General features: G+C 29.9%; 2 protein-coding genes across 3 annotated transcripts; one reads left to right on the forward strand and one right to left on the reverse strand.

Moving 5' to 3' along the window:
• Window positions 1-16,006: 16,006 nt before the first annotated feature.
• On the reverse strand, window positions 16,007-20,637 carry LOC18103639 (uncharacterized). 2 transcript variants are annotated; one of them, XM_052445818.1, is made up of 6 exons: window positions 20,313-20,637; window positions 20,149-20,202; window positions 18,382-18,455; window positions 17,777-17,894; window positions 16,872-16,930; window positions 16,007-16,188 (listed from the first exon to the last, which is right to left on the reverse strand). In XM_052445818.1, exons 1-6 carry the CDS (start codon window positions 20,412-20,414, stop codon window positions 16,161-16,163), a joined length of 435 nt encoding a protein of 144 aa, XP_052301778.1. In that variant the 5' UTR covers window positions 20,415-20,637; the 3' UTR covers window positions 16,007-16,160. The 2 variants fall into 2 exon arrangements, with proteins under 2 accessions (XP_052301778.1, XP_006376644.3); XM_006376582.3 differs by lacking the exon at window positions 16,007-16,188 and adding an exon at window positions 16,264-16,507 and having other exon boundaries at window positions 20,313-20,621.
• A 604-nt stretch (window positions 20,638-21,241) lies between these two features.
• LOC7489842 (splicing factor SF3a60 homolog) lies at window positions 21,242-27,248 on the forward strand. The gene is made up of 12 exons (XM_002317738.4): window positions 21,242-21,546; window positions 21,641-21,754; window positions 21,864-21,968; window positions 22,586-22,728; window positions 22,868-22,964; window positions 23,218-23,382; window positions 24,024-24,095; window positions 25,148-25,306; window positions 25,506-25,583; window positions 26,002-26,130; window positions 26,490-26,636; window positions 26,853-27,248. Exons 1-12 carry the CDS (start codon window positions 21,373-21,375, stop codon window positions 26,997-26,999), a joined length of 1,530 nt encoding a protein of 509 aa, XP_002317774.4. The 5' UTR covers window positions 21,242-21,372; the 3' UTR covers window positions 27,000-27,248.
• Window positions 27,249-27,662: the final 414 nt, after the last annotated feature.

Genomic DNA, 27,662 nt, shown 5'->3' on the forward strand with positions numbered 1-27,662 from the left:
CAAAGTATTAAAGATACAACACATCAAATAAATATGATGCTAAAATTTTAACTTTAAGATGGTTATCATAACCCAATTCTAGGTTATTCCCTAAAAATCACTTTCTTTTTCAAAATAAAAAACAAAAAATAAAATAAAGACTGGCAATGTGGAGAAAGTAGGTCGGGAAATCAAACTGCAATTTTTAAAGGAAATTAAAGACCTAATTGTACCTTATTATGCCCCAAAATAGAGAGAAAATGCAAATTCAAGGTCAAATTAAATAATTATTGGATGAATTTGCATAACAATTAAGTTCGAGGACATAATTAAATTTTTAATAGGACAATTTGATTTAATCATGGGCCAAATTGAATTTTAATTATCTTTAAGAATTAATTTGGGTCCAATTGAAAGATTTAATTAAGTGCAAGGACTTAATTATACTTTAAATGGGTCAAATTAATTTTATTTGGGGCTTAATTGGTGAAACATTAAGTTTGGAAGCTTAATTTGGGCTTAATTGAGAATATTGGAAATTTAAGATACCAAATTTAATTTTTACCAAGTTAATTTATTGAAATCAGGGGTAAAATTGCAAGAAAATTGAAGTTTTAGGGTTAATTAGGGTTAAATTGACAAAATTCACAGCCAATGACCAATTAGCAAGAGGCGCCAAACTATAAGGGCTTAATTGACAAAAACCGGGGGTGAAATTGAAGAAATTGAAAGTTTAATGGTCAATTAGGGGTTAAATTGCATAAATCTGAGACCAAGGACAAAATCGCAATAGGCGCGTAACTTCGAGATTCCAATTGAAGTTCATCAGGGGCTTAATTGTGTTAAATCAAAAGTTTAGGGTCAATTAGGGGTTCAATTAAAACAAATTGAAAGCTAGATGACTACATTGAACTTCAATGAAATCCCTAATTCAAACCTAAAACGGCGCCGTTTTGAGTATATAATAAAAAGAAAAGGAGGACCAGACGATGTGTTGTCTGGTCACTATTCATTGACTTCTTCTTTTATCCGGATAAAGCTGCTCATGTCACCTTCTTTGCAGGTGCATTTAGTGCATCTAACGTCCATAAAAGTTTAATGGACCACATGATGGGACAATTGAACATCATCAAATAGCATCCGTATATTTTTAGGTAAGATAATTTAATTAAATTTTAAGCTAGAATTCTTGAAGTAGCTTTCAATACTTGCTGTATAGTACTAACATTTACATGGAAAGTAACGAATATTTTATTTGCACCACATGTTATAAGAAATTGTGACATGCAAGACTATATAAGAAATTGAATCACTCACTTTAATTTACACGCTGGTCATGCTAGGAGTATTGATAGGACACAATATTAATGACCAGGAGTATTGATATGACACGATATTAATACAGACAATGACTAATGATTTGCCTTTGGTACAAAAAATAACTCGTGTCTTGGAAATTAGATAGTGTTCAATGTTCATATATAACAACAATACATGATATATGCATTAACTTCAATATTTTAGAAATAAATAATACCCTAATAAATTAATTTTTATATTAATTAATGTATAAATTACTAAATTATTGACTTATCGATTAACAAATATCTTGATTAACTAATAAATTTTCATGGTTCGTAAAAGTATTAATTTATAGAGGCTTATTTGTGGTTTCATTTTATATTCCAAGTAATCACAATATATATATATATATATATAGCATATCAGTCCAAACACAATATGAGATACAATAAAAATATATTTCAAACAAGCATGTTCATCAAATCAATTCATTGATATAATAAATTACCCCCTCTTTATATATCCTTTTTAGGAAAAAAAATGATTAAAAAATAAAATATTTAATTAGTTTTAGTTAGTGAACATACATTGTATAATTTTTGTTATGGAGAGGATATTATAAAACATGATACAAAGTTCATTGAAAAAGAAGGAGAAGAAAATATACGAAATTTTCTCCAATTAGATTGAGATTGATGGTAATAAGTTGATTCAAATCAACTCTAGAAAGATTCTAAAGGATCTTAATGGAGAGTTTTATGCATTTTTATCAATCAATTACCACAAAAAATATTGCTTATGAGAATCAATGATGATATTTTACATTGTGTAGGTCAACTCGTTTATGAGTATTACATAATCTTATCTTTTAAAGTCTAATGGACCACATGACATGATGAGACAATTGAACATCATAAAATAACATCTATCTATTTTTAAATAAGATAATTTAATTAAAATTTAAGCTGGAATTCTTGAAGTAGCTTTCAAGACTTTTTATATAGTACTAACATTTACATGGCAGGTAACGAATATGGTATTTGCACCACATGTTATAAAAAATCAAGATATACAAAACTATATAAGCAAACAAGTCACTAAATTTAATTTGCAAGCTGGTCATGCTAGGAGTATTGATATGACACAATATTAATACAGACAAGGACTAATCTTTTGCCTTTGGTACAATAAATAACTTGTAACTTGAAAATTAGATAGTGTTCATATATAACAATACATGATATATGCATTAACTTCAATATTTTGGAAAAAAATAAATAAAGAATACCATAATAAATTAATTTTTTATTAATTAATGTATAAATTAATAAATTATTAATTAACTAATATCTCGATTACCTAATAAATTTTCTTGGTCCTAAAAGTATTAATTTATAAAGGATTAATTGTGCTTTAATTTTATACTCCAAGTCAACACAATATAATATACAAGTCAAAACTCAACATTAGATACAATTAGAAAAAAATTATTTCAAACAAACATGTTCAAATCAACCGGTTGTTATTATAAACAACCTTCTACTTGTGCATACATTGTAAGAAGAAATTAATTCAAAAATAAAATATATGATTAGTTTAGTTGCTTCTGAAGCAACATAGTTTTAGTGTTTGGAGAGGCTATTGTAAAAAATGATACAAAGTCCAATAAAAAAGATGAAGAAGAAAATATACAAAATTTGCTCTAATTAGATTGAGATTGATGAGAATAAGTTAATTCAAATCAATTCTAGAAAGACTCTAAAGGATCTCAATGGAGAGTTTTATGCATTTTTATGAATCAATTACTACAAAAAAACATTGCTTATGAGAATGAATGATGATCTTTCACATTGTCTAGGTCAACTCGTTTATGAATATTATGTAATCTTATATTTTAAAGTCTAATGGACCACATGATGGAACAATTGAATATCATCAAATAACATCTATCCATTTTTAGGTAAGATGATTTAATTAAATTTTAAGCTGGAATTCTTGAAATAGCTTTCAAGACTTGTTGTATAGTACTAATATTTAAATGGAAAGTAACAAACATGTTATTTGCACCACTTGTTATAAAAAAATAATATAATATGCAAGACTATATAAGGAATCAAGTCACTCACTTTAATTTGCATGTTGGTCATGCTAAGAGTATTGATATGACACAATATTTGTAATATCTCATATCGGCGGGTGAGAAAGTGGTAGCTGGCCTTATTAAAAGTGCTGGTTGCCAACTTGTCATATGTATTTTGGGGCGTCGGGCTCAAAAGTGGGCTCGCATCACCAAGAACAAAACCGTAAGGGCGGTAAAGCCTAAAATGAACAATATATGGCAGGTTGGGTCGAGTTGTTACAATATTAATGGTCTGGAGTTTTGATATAACACGATATTAATACAGACAAGGATTTATCACTTACCTTTGGAACAATAAATAACTCGTGATTTGGAAATTATATAGTGTTCATATATAACAATACATGATATATGTATTAACTTCAATATTTTGGAGAGAAAAAAAAATAAAGAATACCCTAATAAATTAATTTTTTTATTAATTAATGTATAAATTACTAAATTATTGATTTATCGGTTAACTAATAAATTTTCATGGTCCTAAAAGTATTAATTTATAAAGGCTTTGTTGTTTTTTCATTTTATATTCCAAGTTAACATAATATATATAGCATATTAGTTCAAACACAACATGATATACAATAAAAAAAAAATCAAAAAAGCATGTTCATCAAATCAATCGATTGCTATAATAAGCTACCCCCTTCTTATGTATCCATTTTAAGAAAAAAATGATTAAAAAATAAAATATTTGATTAGTTTTATTTACTTTTGGACAAACATAGTATAATTTTGGTTATGGAGAGGCTACTATAAAATATGATACAAAGTCCACTAAAAAAGAAGAAGAAGAAAATATACGAAATTTGCTACAATTAGATTGAGATTGATGGTAATAAGTTGATTCAAATCAATTCTACAAAGATTCTAAAGGATCTTAATGGAGAGTTTTATGTATTTTTATGAATCAATTACTACAAAAAAAAATATTGCTTATGAGAATGAATGATGATATTCCATATTGTCTTGGTCAACTCATTTATGAGTATTATGTAATCTTATCTTTTAAAGTCTAATGGACCACATGATGGGACAATTAAACATCATCAAATAACTTCTATCTATTTTTAGGTAAGATAATTTAATTAAAATTTAAGTTGGAATTCTTGAAGTAGCTTTCAAGACTTGTTGTATAGCACTAACATTTACATGACAAGTACCGAACATGTTATTTGCACCACATGTTATAAGAAATTATGATATGCAAGACTATATAAGCAATCGAGTCACTCACTTTAATTTGAATGTTGGTCATGTTAGGAGTATTGATATGATACAATATTAATGACCAAGAGTCTTGAAATGACACGATATTAATACAGACAAGGACTAATCATTTGTCTTTGGTACAATAAATAACTCGTAACTTGAAAATTAGATGGTGTTCATATATAACAATACATATATGCATTAACTTTAAAAATTGAATTGAACCATATGATGAGAAGTGTTACACCACACATCAAAGTTATAAAATTTATTATGTTTAAATAGATACATCCATGGTAAACATATAAGGTTTCTCATAATAAGTTTTCCGGTTCATATTATGAAAGAAGTGACTATTATACCCAATACACATTAGTATCCAATTGATAAAATAATATATATATATATATATATATATATAGAGAGAGAGAGAGAGAGAGAGAGAGAGAGAGAGAGAGATGTTCCGTACTATTAAAACCAATAACAACAATGAATCTTTTCTGTAAATTATTAAACGGCTTCGAATAAAGAGTTTGAAGGAGAAAAAAAGAAACACAAATACTTTTAATATTTTATAGAATGGATGGTACCTTGAATTTTAAATTACTATTTTCCACCACCATGTCATAAATTATTTTCCACCACCCCTAATTTCCTATTACTTTTCTTCTTGTCTGTATAGATTATGAACATGGGATTCACTTTAAATAGTTGTATTATCCTTTGCTTTAATAATTACCTCTAATCGAAACTAACCTTATAATTAATTATAGTTCATTTTGTTCTCGCTAGAAAAAAAATTCTTGTGAAAGAAGGTTTTTTTATGTTTTTTTTTTGGCATGATACATGAACAGTTATATAATTCTGATGTTTTTAGCAATATTTTCTAGGATCAAACTGCACTTAATCTCACATAAAGTTGTGAACTTTTATAATTACATTGAAGTAGCATGAAATATTTGATTAGTTTTAGTGCTCGTGCACCTACATTTTATAATTTTTGGTTTACATGTTATATAGAAGAAGAAGAAGAAGAAGAAAAAATATGTTTTTTTTTTTTTTTTCCAGAAACCCCTTTTTTTTTATATATTTTTGGTTACTAATACATTTCAAAGTTCATTATATAAATACTAGAAAAATATTTTATTTTTTTAATGGGGAATTTTAAGCTCTTTAATATATATATTTAGAGATAATCATTTTCAGTTCGATTCGGTTTTTATCAAAAAATAATTAACCAAACCAAAATTTTTTTACATTTCCAGAGATCATATAATCATTATTACATTTTTCAGAGCTCGTATAATAAGTTTAAATCCGGTATAATAAGTTCAAAAGTAATTTGATTGGTCCTAATAATTACCACTACTATAATGCTTGTAAACTAATCAAAATTAATAATGATGTTATTAAAGAACTTATATTTAATCACTTACCTGGCTGAATCTAAAAGACCTCCCCCACATAGATGCGAAGGAATGGAAACATTTCCATGTGCATGTTTTCTTTGCCTTGTTTATAGTGTTAGTTTGTGGTTTTATTTTTTCTTTTTTTCTTTTTTTCGTTTTCTTCCTTCTTGTGTTATGATTTTATATATGCATCAGTACGAGGTACACCTAATTAATATAAGCTTATTTCTTGTTTTGAAATTTAGACTGTTAATTAAATTGCTTAATATATTATGAGTACTGTTAATTTGTTTTCTTGGTACGTACTATATATATTTGCATCATTTATGTGAGGGATGCTATTAAATTGGTCATTAGAATTTCTAAGGAAAACTTACTAGTTGATACTTTGAATTTTTATTGAAAGGTCTTATTTGTAAACTCAAAACCCATTAAACTTCTTATTTATATAAAAGTGTAACCGAAGGTCTTCGCATACAAGTTTAGAATTTAACCCAATACTATAAGCTTACTGAAATCTTTTCAATCATTAATTTTTTAAAACATCCAAAAGAGTAACACTAATTCATTAACTTTTAAGCCGGAATTCTTCAAGTAGCTTTCAAAACTTGTTATATAGTACTAATATTTACATGGCAAGCAATCAATATGTTATTTGCAACACGTGTTATTAGAATTTATAATATGCAAGACTATATAAACAATTAAGTCATTGACTTTAATTTGCATGCTGGCCATGCTAGGAGTATTGATATGACACAATATTAATCCAGACAAGAACTAGTCATTTATTTTTTGTTCGTAATTTGAAAATTAGATAGTGTTCACATATAACAATACATGATATATGCATTAATTTCAACGTTTTGGAAAAGCTGGCCATGCTAGTAGTATTGATATGACACAATATTAATACAGACAAGGACTAGTCATTTGCCTTTGGTTCGTAATTTGAAAATTAGATAGTGTTCACATATAACAACACATGATATATGCATTAATTTCAACATTTTGGAAAAGTTGGCCATGCTAATAGTATTGATATGACACAATATTAATATAGACAAGGACTAGTCATTTGCCTTTGGTTCGTAATTTGGAAAACAAAAATAGAAACTACCTTAGTAAATTAACTCATCTGTTTTATTAAAAACCCGGACTTACAATTGGTCTAGAGAAAACCGATCGACCTGTCAGGTCGATCCGAAACCCGTGTAACCCGGCAAAACCCAGTAGAGACCCGTTTTTTTTCTCTCAAATATGTTTTTTCTTTTCGCTAGAGACCCCTATTTTTTCATATTTTTTAGTTGGTTGCTAACACATTTCAAAGTTTACTATATAAATACTAGAAGAATGTTTTATTTTTTCAATGTGGGATTTGAAACTCTTTAGTATATACTAGTTGGATGCCCGCGTTACGCGGCGGGTTTACTTTTTATTTTCATAAAAAATACTGTAAAAATTTATAATACAAAAAATAATATTTTTTAATATTAATAATATTTTTTATTCAAATTTATTCAAATTTATTAATTATTTTATTAATAATATTAATTATATTAAAAATAATAATATTTATACCACAAATGATAGTATTTTTAATATTCATACTATTAATTATAATAAAAATAATAATATTAATAACACAAATAATACTATTTTTTATATGAATATTTAGAATTATAATAAAAATAATAATATTTATCACATAAATAATTATATTAAGAATTCCAAGGATGATTATAACACAAATAATACTATCTTTTATATCAATACTTTGAGTTATAATAAAAATAATAATATTTATAACACAAATAATAATATTTTTGATATGCACTTTTTGAGTTATAAGAGAAATAATAATATTTATAACATACATTATTATATTAAGAAAACTGAAGAATATTTACAACACAAATTATTTGGGTCCTGGCGAGAACCTATGCGAATTGGGTCCTGAGGCAGGACCCATTAGACTTGGGTCATGCGCAAGACCCATTGTCATTAGGTCCTACGCTAGACCAATTGCATTGGGTCCAGCGCAGGACCTGGTCGTGCCCAGGTCTGGCAGCCAAGCGCCAGGAGTCTGCAGCCCCAGCGGGCGTGCCTCCAGCATGGCGCTTGGATATTGCAGGTTGTAGCCTCACCTCATACCCCCACCAAACAGTGCAGTCCACAGTGAAATCACTCACAATCTACAGTATCCGCGCTACAGTGCAAAACAATACAATCCACAAATCAAATTTATCAAAATTATAGTGCTCAAATGGATATCTCCATAGTAAAAATGTGGGCTATTTATAAGAAGTTCTCAAATTCAAATCATGAAAGGAGTGGCTAGGAAATTAGAGATTAAGAATGACTGTTTTCAAATCATGTTAGAAATACAATTTGTTTTTCAATTTCGGAATTATCTATAATTGCCAGGATTAATGCTTTCCATTTGCAAATTACACTCCAGGACTCCCCAGCAAGCAAGCAGCCAAGTTGGTTCCTCTTCCTTCATTCACAGGCCTCGGGAACATTAAACACATGCGAGCAGGAGAAAAGTCATGGGACATTTTTACTCTAAAAAGCTTACCTCATGCTTTCAACTAAAAGCAAAGTAGTTGATCAATGTATAGTATTTTTTAAGTAAAAACATAATTTTTTAAAAGTATAGTATTCATTTATCAAATATATTTTTGGAAATGTTACTTTCATTTTATATTCCTAGAAAACACAACATGATAAACAATAAGAAATAAAAAACTAATTCTAAACAAACCCGTTCAAATTAATAGGTTGATACTAGAAACTACTCTCTCTTGATCTATACATAATAAAAGAAAATGATTCCAAAATTGAATTGAACCATACGATGAGAAGGTGTTACACCACACATCAAAGTTATGAAATTAATTTATTATGTTTAAATAGATACCTCCATAGTAAATATATAAGCTTTCTAATTATAATAAGTTTTCCGGTTCATATTATGAAAGGAGTGACTAGGGAATCTGAGATGACTATTATAACCCAATACACATTAGTATCTAATTGATAAAAATGCATTATATATATATATATATATATATATATATATATATATATATAAAGACACACAGTCGTTTTATAGCATAAATGTCTCATTAATTAAAATGATAGGATTAGATTTTTGCTCTAGTGAGCATATATGAGATTTCTCTTGAAAAGGTGAAATTTTAATGTTTTTTGACCTTTTAGATACATTCCAAGGGGAAGACCAAGAATTCAATTGATAACCTATTATAATTTTTGTATTTGAAATAAAATATTAAACCATAAAATTAAATTCAATTATATTAATTAGAATACATGTGAAAACTAATTGAATTAACAAGCTTGGTGATTTTGCCTTTAATTTAGAAATTATTGTTTTACAAAAATCATTTATTTTTGTTATAAGGATCCTTATATTTATTTTAAAAACATTTCCAAAAATATTCCAATAAGAGTTATTTGACAATTGTATAAATATAATTAGCTCTAACTTTCATGTATAATTTGAACTCTTTAATAATATATTACCAACTTATCGTTTTCACTAACCATTTACATTAATAAGAATGATTATACGAGCTTCATAGATATTGCCAAAATAAATTAATATCTATATGATAAAAATATATTAAAGTATTTATAAAATCTTCCTCTACTTCTAAGTATTTAAGATGGGATCAGAGTTTTTGAACCTAGCCCGGTCCAAGGTTCCGGGTCTCTTTTTTCTTAAACCCGACTCGGTTCCAGCCTCGGGTCGGCCGGGTCCCGGGTCGACCTGTTGGGCCAGGCCAAGTTTCAAAACTATGGATGAGATATTGTAGAACAATTTGGTTAAACTAAAAATTGATGTTCAAGTATTATTATTATTATTTGTATAATATTAGTTCTAACTTTTATTTTGTTTTTTTCAGATAACAAATAATTTGTTTTTCTTTCTTTTTTCCCTTTTCCTTTTCTTTGTGCTAGGAATTTATCAATTAAATAATATCTTTAAAACATATTAATTTAGAGATTTTTAACTATAGTTTCATTTCATATTCCATAATAACACAATGTAACATTTCAGTAAAAATACAACATAACAAATAATCAGAAAAAAAAAATTTATTTCAAACAAGCATGATCAAATCAATCGGTTGTTGTTATCAACTACCCCCTCCTTATGTATACCTTGTAAGAAAAAATAATTCAAAAACAAAATATTTGATTAGTTTTAGTTGCTTGTGAAGCAACATAGTTTTATTTTTTGGTTAATGAGAGGCTATTGTAAAATATGATACAAAGTCCAGTGAAGAAGAAAAGGAATAAAATCTAAGAAATTTGCTCCAATTAGTTTGAGATTGATGGTAATTAGTTGATTCAAATTAATTCTAAAAAGATTGTAAAGGATCTGAATGAAGATTTTATGTATTTTTATGAAAACATTGCATATAAGAATAAATGATATTGATATTTCACATCGACTAGGTGAATATTACATAATCTTATCTTTAAAAGTTTAATGGACCATATGATGGGACAATTGAACATCATCCATAAGGATCTGTCCATTTGAGGTACGATAATTTAATTAATTTTTAAGCTAGAAATTCTTGAAGTAGTTTTCAAGACTTGTTGTATAGTAATAACATTTACATGACGAATATGTTATTTGCACCACATGTTATAAAAAAAATCAAGATATGCAAGGCTATATAAGCAAACAAATCACTAAATTTAATTTGCAAGCTGGCCATGGCCATGCTAAGAGTATTGATATGACACAATATTAATATAGACAAGGACTAATAATTTGCTTTTGGTACAATAACTAACTCGTAATTTGAAAATTAGATGGTTTTAATGTATAACAATACATGATATAAGCATTAATTTCAATGTTTTTGAAAACAAAAATAAAAAATACCTTAATAAATTAATTTTTTATTAATTAATGTATAAACTAATAAATTAATAGTTTATTGGTTAAATAATATCTAGATTAACTAAAAAATTTCATGGTCCTAAAAGTATTAATATATAGAGGTTTAGTTGTGCTTTCATTTTATATTTGAAATCAACACATTATAGCATATCAATCCAAACACAACATGAGATACAATCATTAAAAAAAATTATTTCAAACAAGCATATTCATCAAATCAATCAATTGTTATAATAAACTACCTCCTCTTTATGTATCCATTTTAAGAAAAAAAAATAATATTATAAAATAAAATATTTGATTAGTTTTAGTTACTTGTGAATAAACATAGTATAATTTTAGTTATAGAGATGTTATTGTAAAATATGATACAAAGTCCACTGAAGAAGAAGGAGAAGAAAGTGTACGAAATTTGCTCCAATTAGATTGAGATTGATGGTAATTAGTTGATTCAAAGCAATTCTACAAAAGATTATGAAGGATTTAAATGAAGAATTTTATGCATTTTTATGAACAAATTACCACAAAAACATTGCATATGAGAATGAATGATGTTGATATTTCATTTCGTCTAGGTCAACTCGTTTGTGAGTATTACATCATCTTATCTTTTAAAATCTAATGGACCATATGATGAGACAATTGAACATCGTCAAATAGCATCTATCTATTTTTAGGTAAGATAATTTAATTAAATTTTAAGTTGGAATTCTTGAAGTAGCTTTCAAGACTTGTATAGTACTAATATTTACATGGCAAGTAACAACACATGTAATTATTTGCATCACATATTATTTATGATATGCAAGAAGACTATATAAGAAATCAAGTCACTCACGTTAATATGCATGCTCGCCATGATAGGAATATTGATATGACACAATATTAATACATACAAGGACTTTTCGTTTTCTTTTGGTACAACAATAATTAACTTTGATATATATATGCATTAACTTCAATGTAGTTGATTACAAGGATATCAATAATATAGAATTATCATATATAACAATACATGATATAAATGCAGTAATTTCAAGAATTAGATATTTTGCTTTAGTATAATAATTAGATGCTGCTATTGATAAAAGCTTATCTCATACTTTGAACTAAAAGCAAAGTAGTTGATTATGAGATGTAGTATATTTTAAGCAAAAACATAACTTTTTAAAAGCATGATATTCCTTTATCAAACATGTTTTTGGAAATGTTACTTTCATTTTATATTCCTAGAAAACACAACCATCAAAACACAACATAACTAACAATAAAAATAATCGAAACTAACCTTATAATTAATTATAGTTCATTTTGTTCTCACTAGAAAAAAAATCTTGTGAAAGAAGGCTTTTTTACCTTTTTTTTTTTTTTTTTTGCATGATACATGAACGGTTATATGAACTTGATGTTTTTAGCAATATTTTCTAGAATCAAACTGCACATAATCTCACATAAAAAGTTGTGAACATTGAATTGAGCATGAAATATTTGATTAGTTTTAGTTGCTAGTGCACCTACATTTTATAATTTTTTGTTTACATGTTACAAAGAAGAAGAAGAAGAAGAAATTATCGTAATTTGCTAGGAGACTTTAATTTGCATGCAGGCTATGGTTGGTACTTGGTAGGAATGTTGTCGTGGTCCATATAAATGCAGGCTATGGTAGGAATATTGTCGTGGTCCATATAAATGCAGACAAAGACAGATGTTTTGTCTTGGGTACAATAAGATTTGAAGATAGCCTATCAAGTGGCTGGTATCAATCATTAAGGTTTTCCAATGCAGATCATGTGGTCAGTATCTATCATTAGTCAATCTCTTTTTAGGTATCTGCCACTAATGATATCACACATGTGGCTAAAACGTGGATGTGGCTAAAATAATAATATTTTTTTATAATATATTTACAGTTTTTATTTGGTTTAGATAAAAATATAGTTATAGAGATACTGAATTTCTTAAATCAACTTGTAAGCTTGATTAGATTTTTAATATCTGCAATAAATATAAAATACACTTATGTTTTTTACTGTTAGAATTCACAGTTATAAATTAATTGGAAATCTTCGCACTTTAAAAGTTTTTTCATTCCAAGCTTCAATTTTAGTCAAATTCCCATAAAACTATGTGCGGCAAAAAACAGTAAAAATTGATGTTCAAGTATTATTTTTTATATATATAAATATTAGTTCTAACTTTTATTTTTTTTTTTGCCATATAAAAAAGAATTTTTTCTTTCTTTCTTTTTTCCATTTTCTTTTTCTTTGTGCTAGGAATTAATCAATTAAATAATAACTTTAAAACATATTAATTTATACTTTTTTTAATTATAGTTTCATTTCATTTTCCATAATAACACAATATAACATTTCAGTCAAAATAATACATAACAAATAAAAAAAATATTTCAAACAAGCATGATAAAATCAACCGGTTGTTATTATAAACTAACCCCTCCTTATTTATACCTTGTAAGAAAAAAGTGATTCTAAAATAAAAAAAAATTGATTAGTTTTAGTTGCTTGTGAAGCAACAAAGTTTTATTTTTTGGTTTTGGAGAGACTATTGTAAAATATGATACAAAATCCATTGAAGATGAAGGAGAATAAAATCTAAGAAATTCGGTCCAATTAGTTTGAGATCGATGGTAATTAGTTGATTCAAATCAATTCTTGAAAGATTGTAAAGGATCTAAATGAAGATTTTATGTATTTTCATGAAAACATTACAACAAAAACATTACATATGAGAATAAATGATGTTGATATTTCACATCATCTAGGTGAGTATTACGTAATCTTATCTTTTAAAGTCTAGTGAACCACATAATGAGACAATTGAAATCCATAAGGATCTATTCATTTTGAGGTAAGATAATTTAATTAATTTTTAAGCTAGAATTCTTGAAGTAGCTTTTAAGACTTTTTATATAGTACTAACATTTACATTACAGGCAACGAATATGTTATTTGCACCACATGTTATAAAAAATTAAGATATGCAAAACTATATAAGCAAACAAGTCACTAAATTTAATTTGCAAGCTGGCCATAATAGGAGTATTGAAATGACACAATATTAATACAAACAAAGACTAATCTTTTGTCTTTGGTAATTAGATAGTATTCATATATAACAATACATGATATATGCATTAACTTTAATATTTTGGAAAAAAATAAATAAAGAATACCCTAATAAATTAATTTTTTATTAATTAATGTATAAATTACTAAATTATTGATTTATCGATTAACTAATATCTCGATTAACTAATAATTTTTCATGGTCATAAAAGTATTAATTTATAGAGGCTTTGTTGTGCTTTCATTTTATATTTCAAGTAATCACAATATATATATATCAAATCAGTCCATACACAACATGAGATACAATAAAAAAATATATATTTCAAACAAGCACGTTCATCAAATCAATCAATTGCTATAATAAACTACCCCCTCCTTGTGTATCCATTTTAAGAAAAAATGATTAAAAAATATAATTTTTGATTAGTTTTAGTTACTTGTGAACATACGTAATAAAATTCTAGTTATGGAGAGGTTATTATAAAATATGTTAATTCATGGTTATTATAAAATCAAACGTTGGATTGTGATTCATGGTAATAAGTTAATTCAAATCAAGTCTAGAAAGATTTTAAAGGATCTCAATGGAGAATTTTGTGTATTTTTATGAATCAATTACCCAAAAAAAAAATATTGCTTATAAGAATGAATGATGATATTTCACATTGTCTAGGTCAACTCATTTATGAGTATTACATAATTTTATCTTTTAAAGTCTAATGAACCACATGACATGAGACAATTAAACATCATCAAATAACATCTATCTATTTTTAGGTAAGATAATTTAATTAAAATTTAAGTTGGAATTCTTAAGTAGCTTTCAAGAGACGAGTAACGAACATGTTATTTGCACCACATGTTATAAGAAATTATAATATACAATACTATATAAGTAATCGAGTCGCTCATTTTAATTTGTATGTTGATCATGTTAGGAGTAGGAGTATTGATATGACACAATATTAATGGATAAAAATTTTGATATGACATGATATTAATACATATAAGGACTTATCATTTGACTTTGGCTATATATATATATATATATATATATATATATATATATATATATATATATATATATATTCCGTACTATTAAAACCAATAACAACAATGAATCTTTTTTCTGTAAATTATTATACGGCTTCAATTACAAAGAGTTTGAAGGAGAAATAAAGAAACACAAATATAGTTTATTGAATACTTTTAATATTTTATAGAATGGGTGGTACGTTGATTTTTAATAAATTACTATTTTCCACCACCATTTCATAAACTATTTTCCCCCACCACTAATTTCTTCTTGTCTGTATAGATTATGAACATGGGATTCACTTTAAATAGTTGTATTATTATCCTTTGCTTTAATAATTACATATAATCGAAACTAACCTTATAATTAATTATAGTTCATTTTGTTCTCACTAGAAAAAAAATCTTGTGAAAGAAGGCTTTTTTATGTTTTTTTTTGGCATGATACATGAACAGTTATATAATTCTGATGTTTTTAGCAATATTTTCTAGGATCAAACTGCACTTAATCTCACATAAAGTTGTGAACTTTTTTATTAGTTTTACTTGCTCGCGCACCTACATTTTATAATTTTTGGTTTACATGTTATAAAGAAGAAGAAATTATCGTAATTTGCTAGGACTTTCATTTGCATGTCAGTGACTTTAATTTGCATGCAGGCTATGGTAGGCATGTTGTCGTTGTCCATATAAATGCAGACAAAGAATGATATTTTGTCTTTGGTACAATAATTAGTCAATCTGTTTTTAGGTATCTGCCATTAATGATCTCACACGTGTGGCTAAAACATGGATGTGGAGAAACGTCCTTGTCATTTTTAACCTCTAGTGAGCTTGCAAACTGATAAGAGACACCTTTTGTCTTTCCCATCTCTGAGACATGCGAGATTCTTTATCCGGCCATATTTTCGTATTTACACCTCTTTAAGGGAAGTATGATACCTTACGTTAGGGTTTAGTGTTCAACTGGGACGTTGTTTGCCTGGCCTAAAAGGAGTAGGGTTTAGTATATTCCTGTTTTGACTAGAAAAATGGTAGTATTCTCTGTGAATTCAACTCTTGAATCCCTTATCTGCATCACTGCATGGAGGAGCAAAATACTAAAGTTAGAATGGTCCTCGTCCAATCAATGCATGCTAAAAAGATATTGGCTACTTTTCAGTCTTTACTCTTTACTAGGTCTAGGATGTATATAATTTTCTTAAAAATATTGACAAAAAATCCTTGAGAACCAACACATAGATGAAAAAACAAGAAAACTGCCGTCAGCCAAGGCTTCAAGAATCTCTCGGTTTATCACTCTCCTTGACTTTGCACTAGCTATAACTCAGTGTCGCATAATCGGATCATCAAATTAGACACCATTCTCCGAGCGAAAGGAATAGAGCTCAGGCTGTACCTGAAACAGCTCAAACTGGGCAAATAAGTATTGCGAACAAAGCATTTAAAATGCCAAAAGAACTTCCTATTGTTAAACTCAGAGAAGCTATTGTAGAGATGTTGCCTGATACATAAGAAAAAAGGCTGAAAATCATATTTTGTAGTCTGGAAAATTAGAGAAGAAACAGTACATGGCTGGAACCATGTATTGTAGTCTCTGAAAAACAAATAAGAGTGTGCTGTATAATTTCTATCCCAAATAGTCTGAACACTATTTTGTACTATATACAATATTGCAAGACTTCACTGTACAATTCTAATCTTGTGTCCTTATGCCTTCCCATAAAACTGGTGAAATGGGCAAAAGTGAAAGACAAACTTACCAGATAAGGGCACAAATCTCGAATATGATGGCAAACACTGTTAAAATCTTGCTATGGATCTGCAACACGAAAAGAAAGTGTAGAAATGCCCGTTTGTAAGGTTATGAAATAAGCAAGAAATGATTTAAAACTGCTACGATTTGAAAGTTTTTATTTTATTTTATTATATATATATATATATATATATATATATATATATATATATATATGAGAAAGGTGACTTGGGTGTGTTTTATTGTCAGATATTCAACACAATTGCAGTTCTCTAATATTTTAAAATTTGTTAATTATGTTTTCCCATTTGGAGATGTCTTGTTCTCCAAATTGATCTTGAACATTTTTTTTCTCTAATAAAAGGAGGGGAAGCTTTAGCCCTATAAGCTCACAAGGACCAGGATGTGAGATGGCAGGGCCATTTTAGTCTCTACCACTCTGTTCAAACTAGAAGCTTTTCATGATTTGACCTCTACTGAAATTTTGGTGAATTTGTGAGAGAGTGAGAGAAGTTCTTCTGAGAGACAGCACAAGGATAAAAGTATAGGGAATGGAAGCCCATCAGGAGGCATGAACAGAGGTGAAAATGGTTTCAAGTTTAACCACTCGATTAAAATTCCAAGGAATCTCAATTTTTCACAGACACATGTAAAAGGAATCCTCGGCTTCATTTAGTCGGTAAAATTCCAAAGATAACAGAACTTCTCATTTTAATTGCAAGAAAGTGAAAAGAAACGGGCATGATCTAGAATACTCATGTTTGGGATTGAAAATTTAATCAAACCAAGGTTAGTAACCCTATAGGTCATAAAAACAATCAAAATTCACTGCACTTTAATTTCCCAAGTTTTCTCTATCATTGAGGGGCAATACTATTATATTTGAATAATGAATTGAAACTGTTGGCTTACCAAGAGTGCACAAATGAGAGCCAGAACAACGCATCCGATGTATATAGCTGTTGCATAAATTCGGACAGGGTCAAACATCATGCCTAGTTGTCGCCCAGGTCCAATGAGGAAGGCTGTGCTGCCATACACAAAACAAATTTAGAATGCAAAAGACCTCAAGAAGGACAACAATTCAGTTGATCTGAATTACAGATGATCTCAGGGATACTATCTGTGTGGAATCAATAAAGCTTTCTAACTTATGTAAACTCACTTCCAAATACACAATAACACACGACTGAGTAGGCTGGCATAATCCAACTTGGAGTGCCAAAAAGCTGATCAAAAGTGATCAAATTAACTAGTTTTTGCCAGATTATTCAAAGTGTTAATATTAAGAAATTTTTTTTAATGAAGTTATGCCAAGCAACAATAAAAAAAGAAGCCCTTTCTTTGCTATGATGAATAAGAAGTGGTGTTTTTGTTTTACATGTATGAAAGAAATATTACAAATCAGGGTGGCAAGGGGACTGAATATAAACTTGTGCCTGAACAAACCAGCAAATAGAGAGATTAAAAACAAAAGATTAAAATGTAATCTAAATTGAGTAAGAATGTCAATCTACCTTCCAACTGCCAACACATTGCCAAAGGTGAACAATAACGCATATTTAATGGGCTTCGCAAACACAATCAAGGACTGCAACACAAACAGATTTTGTAAAGCTATCAGCAATTTTCAGATGCCCACAAGCTTCTATTGAAATACAGCTTTCAAAATGTCACAATAAATGATCACAGAAGCTAGTACGTTTTCTAACAGGATTATGACTCAAAATCAGTATATTCCTTCAACATGCTCAGATTCTCAATGTTCTATAATCCCACACTTTCCCTCAACTAATCTAAACTTACCTACTTAAGCAGGAAACAAAAGGGAACTGCTATCTAGTAGTAATAATGGGACTTGAATGTCTACTTAAGCAGGAAACGAAAGAGAACTGCTATCAAGTGGTAATAATGGGACTTGAATGCATGAAAGATGCATAGAGTTTCTATGCTCAAAGAAAAGGAAGAAGGTTAACTTAGGAGTTCAAAATTTACAGATATTGGTAATACAACACCTCTTATGCAATTAGGTATGCTAACAATCTGACCCAAGCAGAAGAACCTGATAAAATTTTCTCCAGATGCATATCCTATTCATTTACTTCCCATTTCTTTGCAACCTCAAACTAAATAATTTTATCACTAATAAAGTACAAATACATATCATTTTTAATCTCTAAGATGCATTCTAAATTATGATGCTGATTTTGAAATGCGATCTTCTTTTGATAGTTTGTCCCAATGATCTAATTCAATAATAGCTTACCAAGTATCTTTTCCATGGATGATAGAATGCATTATTGGAGAAAAAGGGCAACATTGAGAGAAGCTTTGAAAGGAAAAAAAAGAAAAGAAATGGAAATTGTTGGCGAGGGGGATCAATATATGGTCCATGCTCATGGGCTCCAGGCTGTTATAGACAGTCCAGAAATGATGATTGTCCAGCATCTCCAACATGACAGGAATTCCCATATTCTTCCCGAGGCAAGTTTAGAGGACTGCTCCTCAGTGTTTATATGCCCGAGCTAACAATATATCAACCACCAACCAAAGGTATACTAACATCATCCCACGGGAGTGATGATTTGATACATGAGTTATATAAATGGTGCTTGTGGCATCCTGTTAACAAAATGCAGTAAATGTAGTGGAAGCATGTAAAAAGCAATGTGATCTGCAGATGCGGACAACTTGCCCCTCTTAGATGCCCTGATAGGGAAAAAGAAAGTTTAATACCAAGCTTGCTATGGGACTGTTCCTTGTATTATGGAAAGTAGTCTAATAAAAGACATGCTACAAGATGACAGTAATCCTTGTATAGTTGTATTAGATAATAAACCTCTATAAATTGGCCAAAGAATTACCCTATAAAAGTTTGAAAACCATTGGAATAGTCTAAACAGATTGAGCTGACAACATCAAATTAGTAGAGCATGAATTACAAAACCCAACTTTAGACTGAACTGCAAAAGTTGAACATTTAATGAACTCCTCAGAAGCAATTCACTGTTTTATAGACATTCAGTTAAAGAAAGAAATTTGAAACCTTAGACACGGATATAAACACAGAGGAAGAAAATCTATAAGCTCCTTGCAATATTTGAGACAAGAATATTTCTACCATTAATTACTTCTAATTTTTCCTCTTCAAAAGCTAAATTTATTACATTTTACCACTTCCAAAAACACATTAAAATTCAGTCACTAACATCGCATAAAGAACACATTTTATGCTTCAATACAATCCAACAACAAACAAAAAGATAAACTTCAAACCGACATACCAGAAACATAAGAGCCAAACCAGCGACCAAAGAAGCAGCAAATGCATACATTCTCTACACAAACAAAAACCCAGATAGCCAAAAGGCTTTAAAAAATTAAAAAAATATGAAAACTTTATAATCAAGAAAGATACAAGATTTGAGGTGGAATTAGAAAAACAAACCTGCGTAGGAGAAAGTGAACAAAGGCCATCTGATTCTTCTTCCAAGAAACTCTCTTCTCTCTCCTCATCATCACCTGATAAGAAATGATTTAGCTTCCACATGGGTATTTTTTGGTAAAAATTTGAGCTTTTTCAATGCTTTTGATCTTTTTTATTCTTTCTAACAACATTCTAAAATCTCCTGAAGACAAAAAAAAATTTAAAAAAAAATCCCTGAAGAGAGAAGGCAGGAGCAATGTTTGCATTAAGCTGGCTAAGCAGCTTAAACAGCCCTCGATGAAAGGCGATGAGTCATTCCAGTCCCTTTAATTTGGACATTTGGAGTTAAGATGCTCTGAGTTTGAATAAATTATACCACCCCCCCTGAAAACCTGAATATTAATACCTTGACCACATAAATACAAGTTTAACAATTAACATCGAAAGTTTAATTGTAACGTTATAGTTTTTTTTTATTTTTAAAAAAGATTATCCTAATATCTTTGATTTGAAATTTTGTATTTATGATTAATTTTATTTATTTTACCATTCCATTTATATTCCTAATCGTGAGATTTAAATATGATATTATATAAACACATTGAATATAACATATTTCCAATCAGATATATATACATAAAAAATGTATTCAATAATTGTAAATTAAATTTGTTTTATTTTTTCATCCCTTGTGCAAATTTAACCATTTTTATCCGTTCAAGGTGAAAGATAGGTTCATGACCCTTATCATGAAATAAGGATTTTACTATAAACTAATTATGTTTTTTTATATTGAAAAAAAAAAAAACAAAATTTTACATCATTTGAAAAATAATAAGTTACTTCGTGTAATTATAGCAAAACTCAGGGCAAGCGCTGAATTAAAAGTAAACTAAAACCAGAAACGACACCGTTATAAGTTTTCAAACATTTCTCTTTAGACAATAAAAATAAAAATCGAACCTCGCTGAACCTCTCGCTTGTGCGACTTCTGTCAACTGAGAAGTGAGAACCCTAAACAAAACCACACTGAAATCCACCACAAGTTTCACCGGAGCCGGAGGCAGAGACCGCCGCGAAGATGTCGTCAACTCTATTAGAGGTGACTCGCGCCTCACACGAGGAAGTAGAGAGACTCGAACGACTCATCGTTAAAGATCTCCAAAACGAACCAGCAAATAACAAGGACCGTCTTTTTCAAAGCCACCGTGTCCGTAACATGATTGACAATATCATTACCACTACTGAGAAACTCGTAATTCCTCCCTCTCTCTCATTAATTTACTTTAATAATTATTATAATTTTTAGTTTCTGGTTTTTATTTTTGATTTTATTTTTGATTTTTTAGGTTGAGGTATACGAAGATAAAGATAATGCGAGGAGAGATGAGATTGCTGCGCTTGGAGGACAAACCGCGATGGGGACTAATGTGTTTAGTGCTTTTTATGATAGATTAAAAGAGGTAAGTTAATATTTTTAATTGATTTTAATTAAGCAATTTATATGATGATTACTGGTTGTTATGCAACTTGTGCTGTATTAATTGGTTGTAATTATTTTTTTGTGTGAAGATTCGAGAGTATCATAGAAGGCATCCAGCAGCTCGGGTTGTTGATGCCAATGAGGATTATGAGGCAATGCTTAAAGAAGAGCCAGTAATTGAGTTTACAGGCGAGGTTAGTCTCTTTAACTTGTGCCACTTAAAGGCTGTTTTAGCTTAGTTCAACCTGTTGGTATTTTTGGGCTGTAGTTTCACATTATGAATATTCGAAGAGTTTATGCTAGGCAACTGGAAATTAGGGTTGAGGTAGTTTATAGAATTTGAAGAAACTGGTCTGGGTTATTTTTAACTACTACTTTTTTGCTCAATAAATGAACGGGCACCATTAGATGTTAGTGTCATACAATATTACAATGTATATAGGATAATGGGAGCAGTAAATTAAGCGTCACATTACAAAATCTTGAGATTCTGTTGGCATTTTCAAGTTCATCTACTGTGAGATTGGAGTGAGTAGTCTTTTCAGTTTGATACTTTAGGACATAGTTTCATATGCCAAGATTCAAAGTGTTCATGCTAGGTAACTTATAATTTAGGGATGTAGTAGTTTCTAGTTTTTCCCCCTTGTATAAAAGTGAAATAGTGCTTGCACAAAACTTGTTATTGTGATTGATGGAATATTTATTAGGTGGAAAATAATTGTTTGCCTTTTTTCTACCAGAGACTTCTCCTAATTATGTTGCATGAATTTTCCCTGCAATAACTAACACTATAGCTGGATTTATATTACAGGAAGCATTTGGGAAATACCTAGACATGCATGAATTGTATAACCAGTACAATAATTTAAAATTCGAGAAGCCTATTGAATACTCTGCTTACCTTGACATTTTCTCCCAACCAAATATTGTACCCCGCAAATTGAAGTTTTCAAGGTGGACTCTCTCTCTCTCTCTCTCTCTGCCCCACTGATTTTTTGATACATTTTTAGGTGTTATATTCACCAGCATCTGCATCTCACTGTGAATTTTTTATCCAAATTTTAAATTCTGTTTTTGTTTCAATTTTCTTCAGGCAATACAGGGAATACATGGAGAATCTACTTGAATATTTAGTTTATTTTTTCCAGCGGACAGAGCCCTTGCAAGATCTTGATAGGATTTTTTCAAAGGTTTTTTTTTAATGATTCTTTCTTTCTTTTTTAATTCTTTTTCTCAGTTTTTATGATGCTGTAGGACACTTGCCTGCTTGATTTACCAAATGCTAACACTAGTGTCAAACAGTAATTTTTGCTTCTAAATGCCAAGTGCTGCTACAATTGTCTCATTTTATTTTTTTTGTCTATAGAACAAAGAATTTTGACCACGCTTGGTTATAGCCAATTATTTACTTCACTTGACATTATAGGATTGTTATTGTTGTAGGTTACTACTGAATTTGAAGAGCAATGGGAAAATGACGCAGTTCAAGGATGGGAAAAGACCAGTCAAGAAAATGGGCATTTGTCAGCTGATCATACTGTTATTGATCTTGATTTTTACAGCACTGTTGAGGAGCTGAAAGAAGTGGGCCCTGAAAAATTAAAGGAGGTAAGCCATATCATTTTTTCTGGCTGCTTTGCTTTTCTATCAAACGCTTTGTGCTTACATGGAAATCTAAAATCATAGAGCATTCTCTTGCTTATTTACAATAGTTTATGTTAATTTCAATAAACAAAGATGTACTTCTATATTACCAAGTGACAGCTGATAGTGATATGTTACCATTATCCTTATAGTGTTGAGTTTAAAGTGCTAGATGGGATGCTGTTATCAATCCACATTTCTTCATTGTTGATTGCTTTGACAATTTAACATGAAATACTGTGATATCAGACAGTGTGATTGACACTGGAAATTATTAATAATATCCAATGCATTGCTGTGGAGTCAAATTTCTTGTCATTGATTGCTTTGGTAGTTTAATGAGAAATACTCTGGTATCAGACAGTGTGATCAACACTGGAAAATATTAATAATATCCAGTGGGTCGCTGTGGAGTCACAGAAGTTTGTAATAGAAAAGTATGCCACAACTTGGGCAATTGTTATTGTTCAATTGCTTCATCAATGTTTCCAAGTTCATTCCATGTGCTGTAACAATTTTGTTTGCAGAATTCTATTTTGTTGGTTTTAGTTGTCCTTTCCAACTACATATATTTTTAATTTGTTTGCTACATGTTTTCCTGTTAGGCATTGGCTGCATTGGGGCTAAAGAGTGGTGGTACTGTACAGCAGCGTGCAGAAAGGCTTTTCCTCACAAAGGTTGGACTAGTTCTTTTACTATATACAAGTCTTATAAGTTTAGGAACAAAAGAGATCCAGTGGATGTTCTCTTTTTCTCTAATTTCTTAGTTAAACATTAATCTTTTTGTCAAGGAGGGAATGTGCTTTTCCATTTCATATTTGGTCAATTCAGTGGTGAACATGAATTTATAATTTTGGGTAAGAGAAGATTGCATTAAAAATTTAAGAATTACAAAGTGTGATGGACAATAAGACTTCCTCCCAAAGAAGAGAGGAAACAGATATTTATAAAAGAGCAGCCCAATCATGCTGAATACCAGCCAAGGAAACTCCCCTAAAAGCAGTGCTTGAAGCTTGAACCTGCAAAGACACACACATGTTTGTTTGTTTGTTCTTATGTTAAGAGCCTCTCTAATTACATCTAACTTCAAGCTACGTTGTGGCATTTTATTTATGAAGTAGAATCCTCCCTATGGAACTATTCTTCAATCGGATGATGCCTTATTTCCTTAAGCTAGATTAGAGTACTTCTCAACATGACTTCTTTTTTTAAAAAAATGTTTCTTATTTGGTTCATTTCACACACACACACACATGTTTGTTTGTTTATTCTTATGGTAAGAGCCTCTCTAATTACATCTAACTTCAAGCTACGTTGTGGCATTTTATTTATGAAGTAGAATCCTCCCTATGGAACTATTCTTCAATCGGATGATGCCTTATTTCCTTAAGCTAGATTAGAGTACTTCTCAACATGACTTCTTTTTTTTTAAAAATGTTTCTTATTTGGTTCATTTCACACACACACACACACACACACATGTTTGTTTGTTTATTCTTATGGTAAGAGCCTCTCTAATTACATCTAACTTCAAGCTATGTTGTGGTATTTTATTTATTAAGTAGAATCCTCCCTATGGAACTATTCTTCAATCAGAGGATGCCTTATTTCCTTAAGCTAGATTAGATTACTTCTCTACATGACTTATTTTTTAAAAAAAAAAATTGTTTCTTATTTGGTTTGTTTTGGTATTTTGTGTTTTATGTATTTATTTGTTTATTCTGTGCAGGACACACCTCTTGAAAAGTTGGACAAGAAACATTTTGTGAAAGGATCACGTGGATCAGAACCGAATGGGGGTGCTGCAACCTCAAAAGAAGTTGACAATTCAAAAGAAATTGCCCTGATGGAGGCCAAAATTAATAAATTGTGCGACTTACTAGATGAGGTTAGCTGTGGTGCAAATGTACCCTGTTTCTCCTCCATTCTCTTGATCAGTATCACATTAAGATTTAATTTTTTGCTTACCTACCAGATTTTTTGTATGTTTTAATAGTCTGCATTTGAATATTGACTGCATATGTGCCTTAAATAATTCTCTTTTTTTGTGGTTTTTGGATAATTGATTTTTCTCTGACCTTGTGCAGACAATTGTACGAACAAAAGAAAATGTTGTGAAGAAGCAGGCTTTGACATATGATGAAATGGAAGCAGAACGTGAGGAGGTAAGTTGTCATAAGTTACCACAATTTCTCAAGTGCTTTAGCATTTAAAGTAGTGTGAATGATAACTTTTAACATGCATTTCATATTAACCTTCTATGTGCTTTTGGTACCCGGGCAAAATTGAAGCAAGCCATTTGCACCATGATGATATTAGATGATCAAACCCCATTGCAATCCAGTATAAGCAGAATATATTTTCTCTTGTAGTGGGCAGGGTATGCTAATGCATTATTGCCAACTATGCATGATATAGCTGCATATAAAGAACAATTTGTAATACAAAGCAGCAAGACCATTTGCGTGAACTTTTTCTTACTGTCTGTTTGAATTGGACGTCTGATTGTTATTGTCCAAGAAATTAGACTTAAGTGTTTTGGCGCTGGCAATAATTGATAATGTGATTTTGAAACTGATGCAGGAAGAGACACAGGCTGACACTGAAAGTGATGATGATGAACAACAGATTTACAATCCTCTCAAGTTGCCAATGGGTTGGGATGGGAAGCCTATACCTTACTGGCTGTATAAACTTCATGGTCTTGGTCAGGTACGATTCTTATTAATTGTAGAAGCCCGATGCTGTTGTTTAAGTAGCATTTCTCATCACTGGTTTCTTCCATGTATATTCTGTTTCTTTCAGCTATTTGGTAATGAAGTTTTTTCTTTCTACATTTAGAGAGTAGTTTTCTCTCTGTATATTGTTTTCATTTTCCCAGGTGTATTTAATTGATATGTGAGGAAGTTTTCATTTTCAAGTGCAATAAGTAATGTATTATCCATCATTATGATGCATGTAATACTTCTCTAGTTATATAAGTTGTTTAGTGGAGGATCTTTTTATGGTGTAGTTATAGTATTTGATAGTTTCTATGGCTAGAGGATCTCAATTATTTTTCTGCATGTCAGGAATTTAAGTGCGAGATATGTGGGAACTATAGTTACTGGGGTCGAAGAGCCTTTGAGCGGCATTTCAAGGAATGGCGTCATCAGCATGGGATGCGTTGTCTTGGCATTCCAAACACCAAGAACTTCAATGAGATCACATCGATTAAGGTGCGCTCTTTCTCAGACATTTTTCTGAAATCTGAACCTTTCTTTGTTAAATGCCTTTTATTTTGGTCATTCAAATCAAACTCCTGATCTTTTTTAGCGTGAAATTCTGAGTGCTGATTTTGCATGTTAGTTTCAAATCTAACAACCGCTTTCATTTATTCACTAAGCTCTTTTTGTCCAAGACTTCAATTTTATTTTGTTTTTGTTTTTTTTCAGGAAGCACAAGAATTATGGAAGGGGATACAAGAGCGGCAAGGAGTGAACAAGTGGCGCCCAGATCTCGAGGAAGAATACGAAGATAAAGAGGGTAACATTTACAATAGAAAGACATACACTGATCTCCAGCGCCAGGGACTGATTTGAAGTGCAATATTTTGCCAGAGAAGCATCTTAATTTTGAACGGTGAGAGTGACCTACCCAACCCAGTGCTGGGAATCATTTGCAGTTCTCAAACATTATAACAACTTAGGCATGGCTTTGTAACATCGATGCATTCATCTGCTAGCATGTAGTCCATAAATTTTACTTGTCAAACTGGACTAGATGAAATCGTAAAGTTGAATTTCAAATTGATTTGCCTCGCTTTTTATAATCGAGTTACAGTTTCATTACCTCATTGCTTCATCTCTCTTTGGATGTCATAAATTTGTGTTTTATGCATGGGCGGCGAAAATAATTTATCTCCTGAAGTGGCAAATCAGCTGGTTGGGATTAAGGTATTTAAATTTTCTTATCCTGTAATTACTGGCATGTTTATCAGCTTGCATTAAAAAGTTCTGAAGTTGCTTTGGTACTTGCAACCTTGAGTTGGACGGCAAAGGTAACAAAGATATCTAAGATTAATTATCCTCGGAATCCAGTTAGGCATGGATAATTAATTTGGATTCTGAAGATCAATTTTAGATGTCACTAGCTTTAATGCGGGTTGGATTATTATTATTTTTTTCAATCTAAAAAAATAATTTTAAAATGTTAGGAAGTCAAAAAGCTTATGTATAATGGCTGAAATATTTTTAAAATACTTA

Source organism: Populus trichocarpa, chromosome 12, assembly GCF_000002775.5.
Source record: "Populus trichocarpa isolate Nisqually-1 chromosome 12, P.trichocarpa_v4.1, whole genome shotgun sequence".
Taxonomy (NCBI): domain Eukaryota; kingdom Viridiplantae; phylum Streptophyta; class Magnoliopsida; order Malpighiales; family Salicaceae; genus Populus; species Populus trichocarpa.

Bases quoted from the DNA above. Each gene is read 5' to 3' on its own strand.
- LOC18103639 (XM_006376582.3), bottom strand. From the start codon at position 20,414: ATGTGGAAGCTAAATCATTTCTTATCAGGTGATGATGAGGAGAGAGAA. The intron at 16,931-17,776 runs GTAAGCCAACAG...TTCGTGTTGCAG, and splicing joins CTCTCATTTGTGCACTCTTG to ATCCATAGCAAGATTTTAAC. The intron at 16,508-16,871 runs GTAAGTTTGTCT...GAGCTGTTTCAG, and splicing joins GAGATTTGTGCCCTTATCTG to GTACAGCCTGAGCTCTATTC.
- LOC7489842 (XM_002317738.4), top strand. From the start codon at position 21,373: ATGTCGTCAACTCTATTAGAGGTGACTCGCGCCTCACACGAGGAAGTA. The intron at 23,383-24,023 runs GTAAGCCATATC...TTTTCCTGTTAG, and splicing joins GCCCTGAAAAATTAAAGGAG to GCATTGGCTGCATTGGGGCT. The intron at 24,096-25,147 runs GTTGGACTAGTT...TATTCTGTGCAG, and splicing joins AAAGGCTTTTCCTCACAAAG to GACACACCTCTTGAAAAGTT.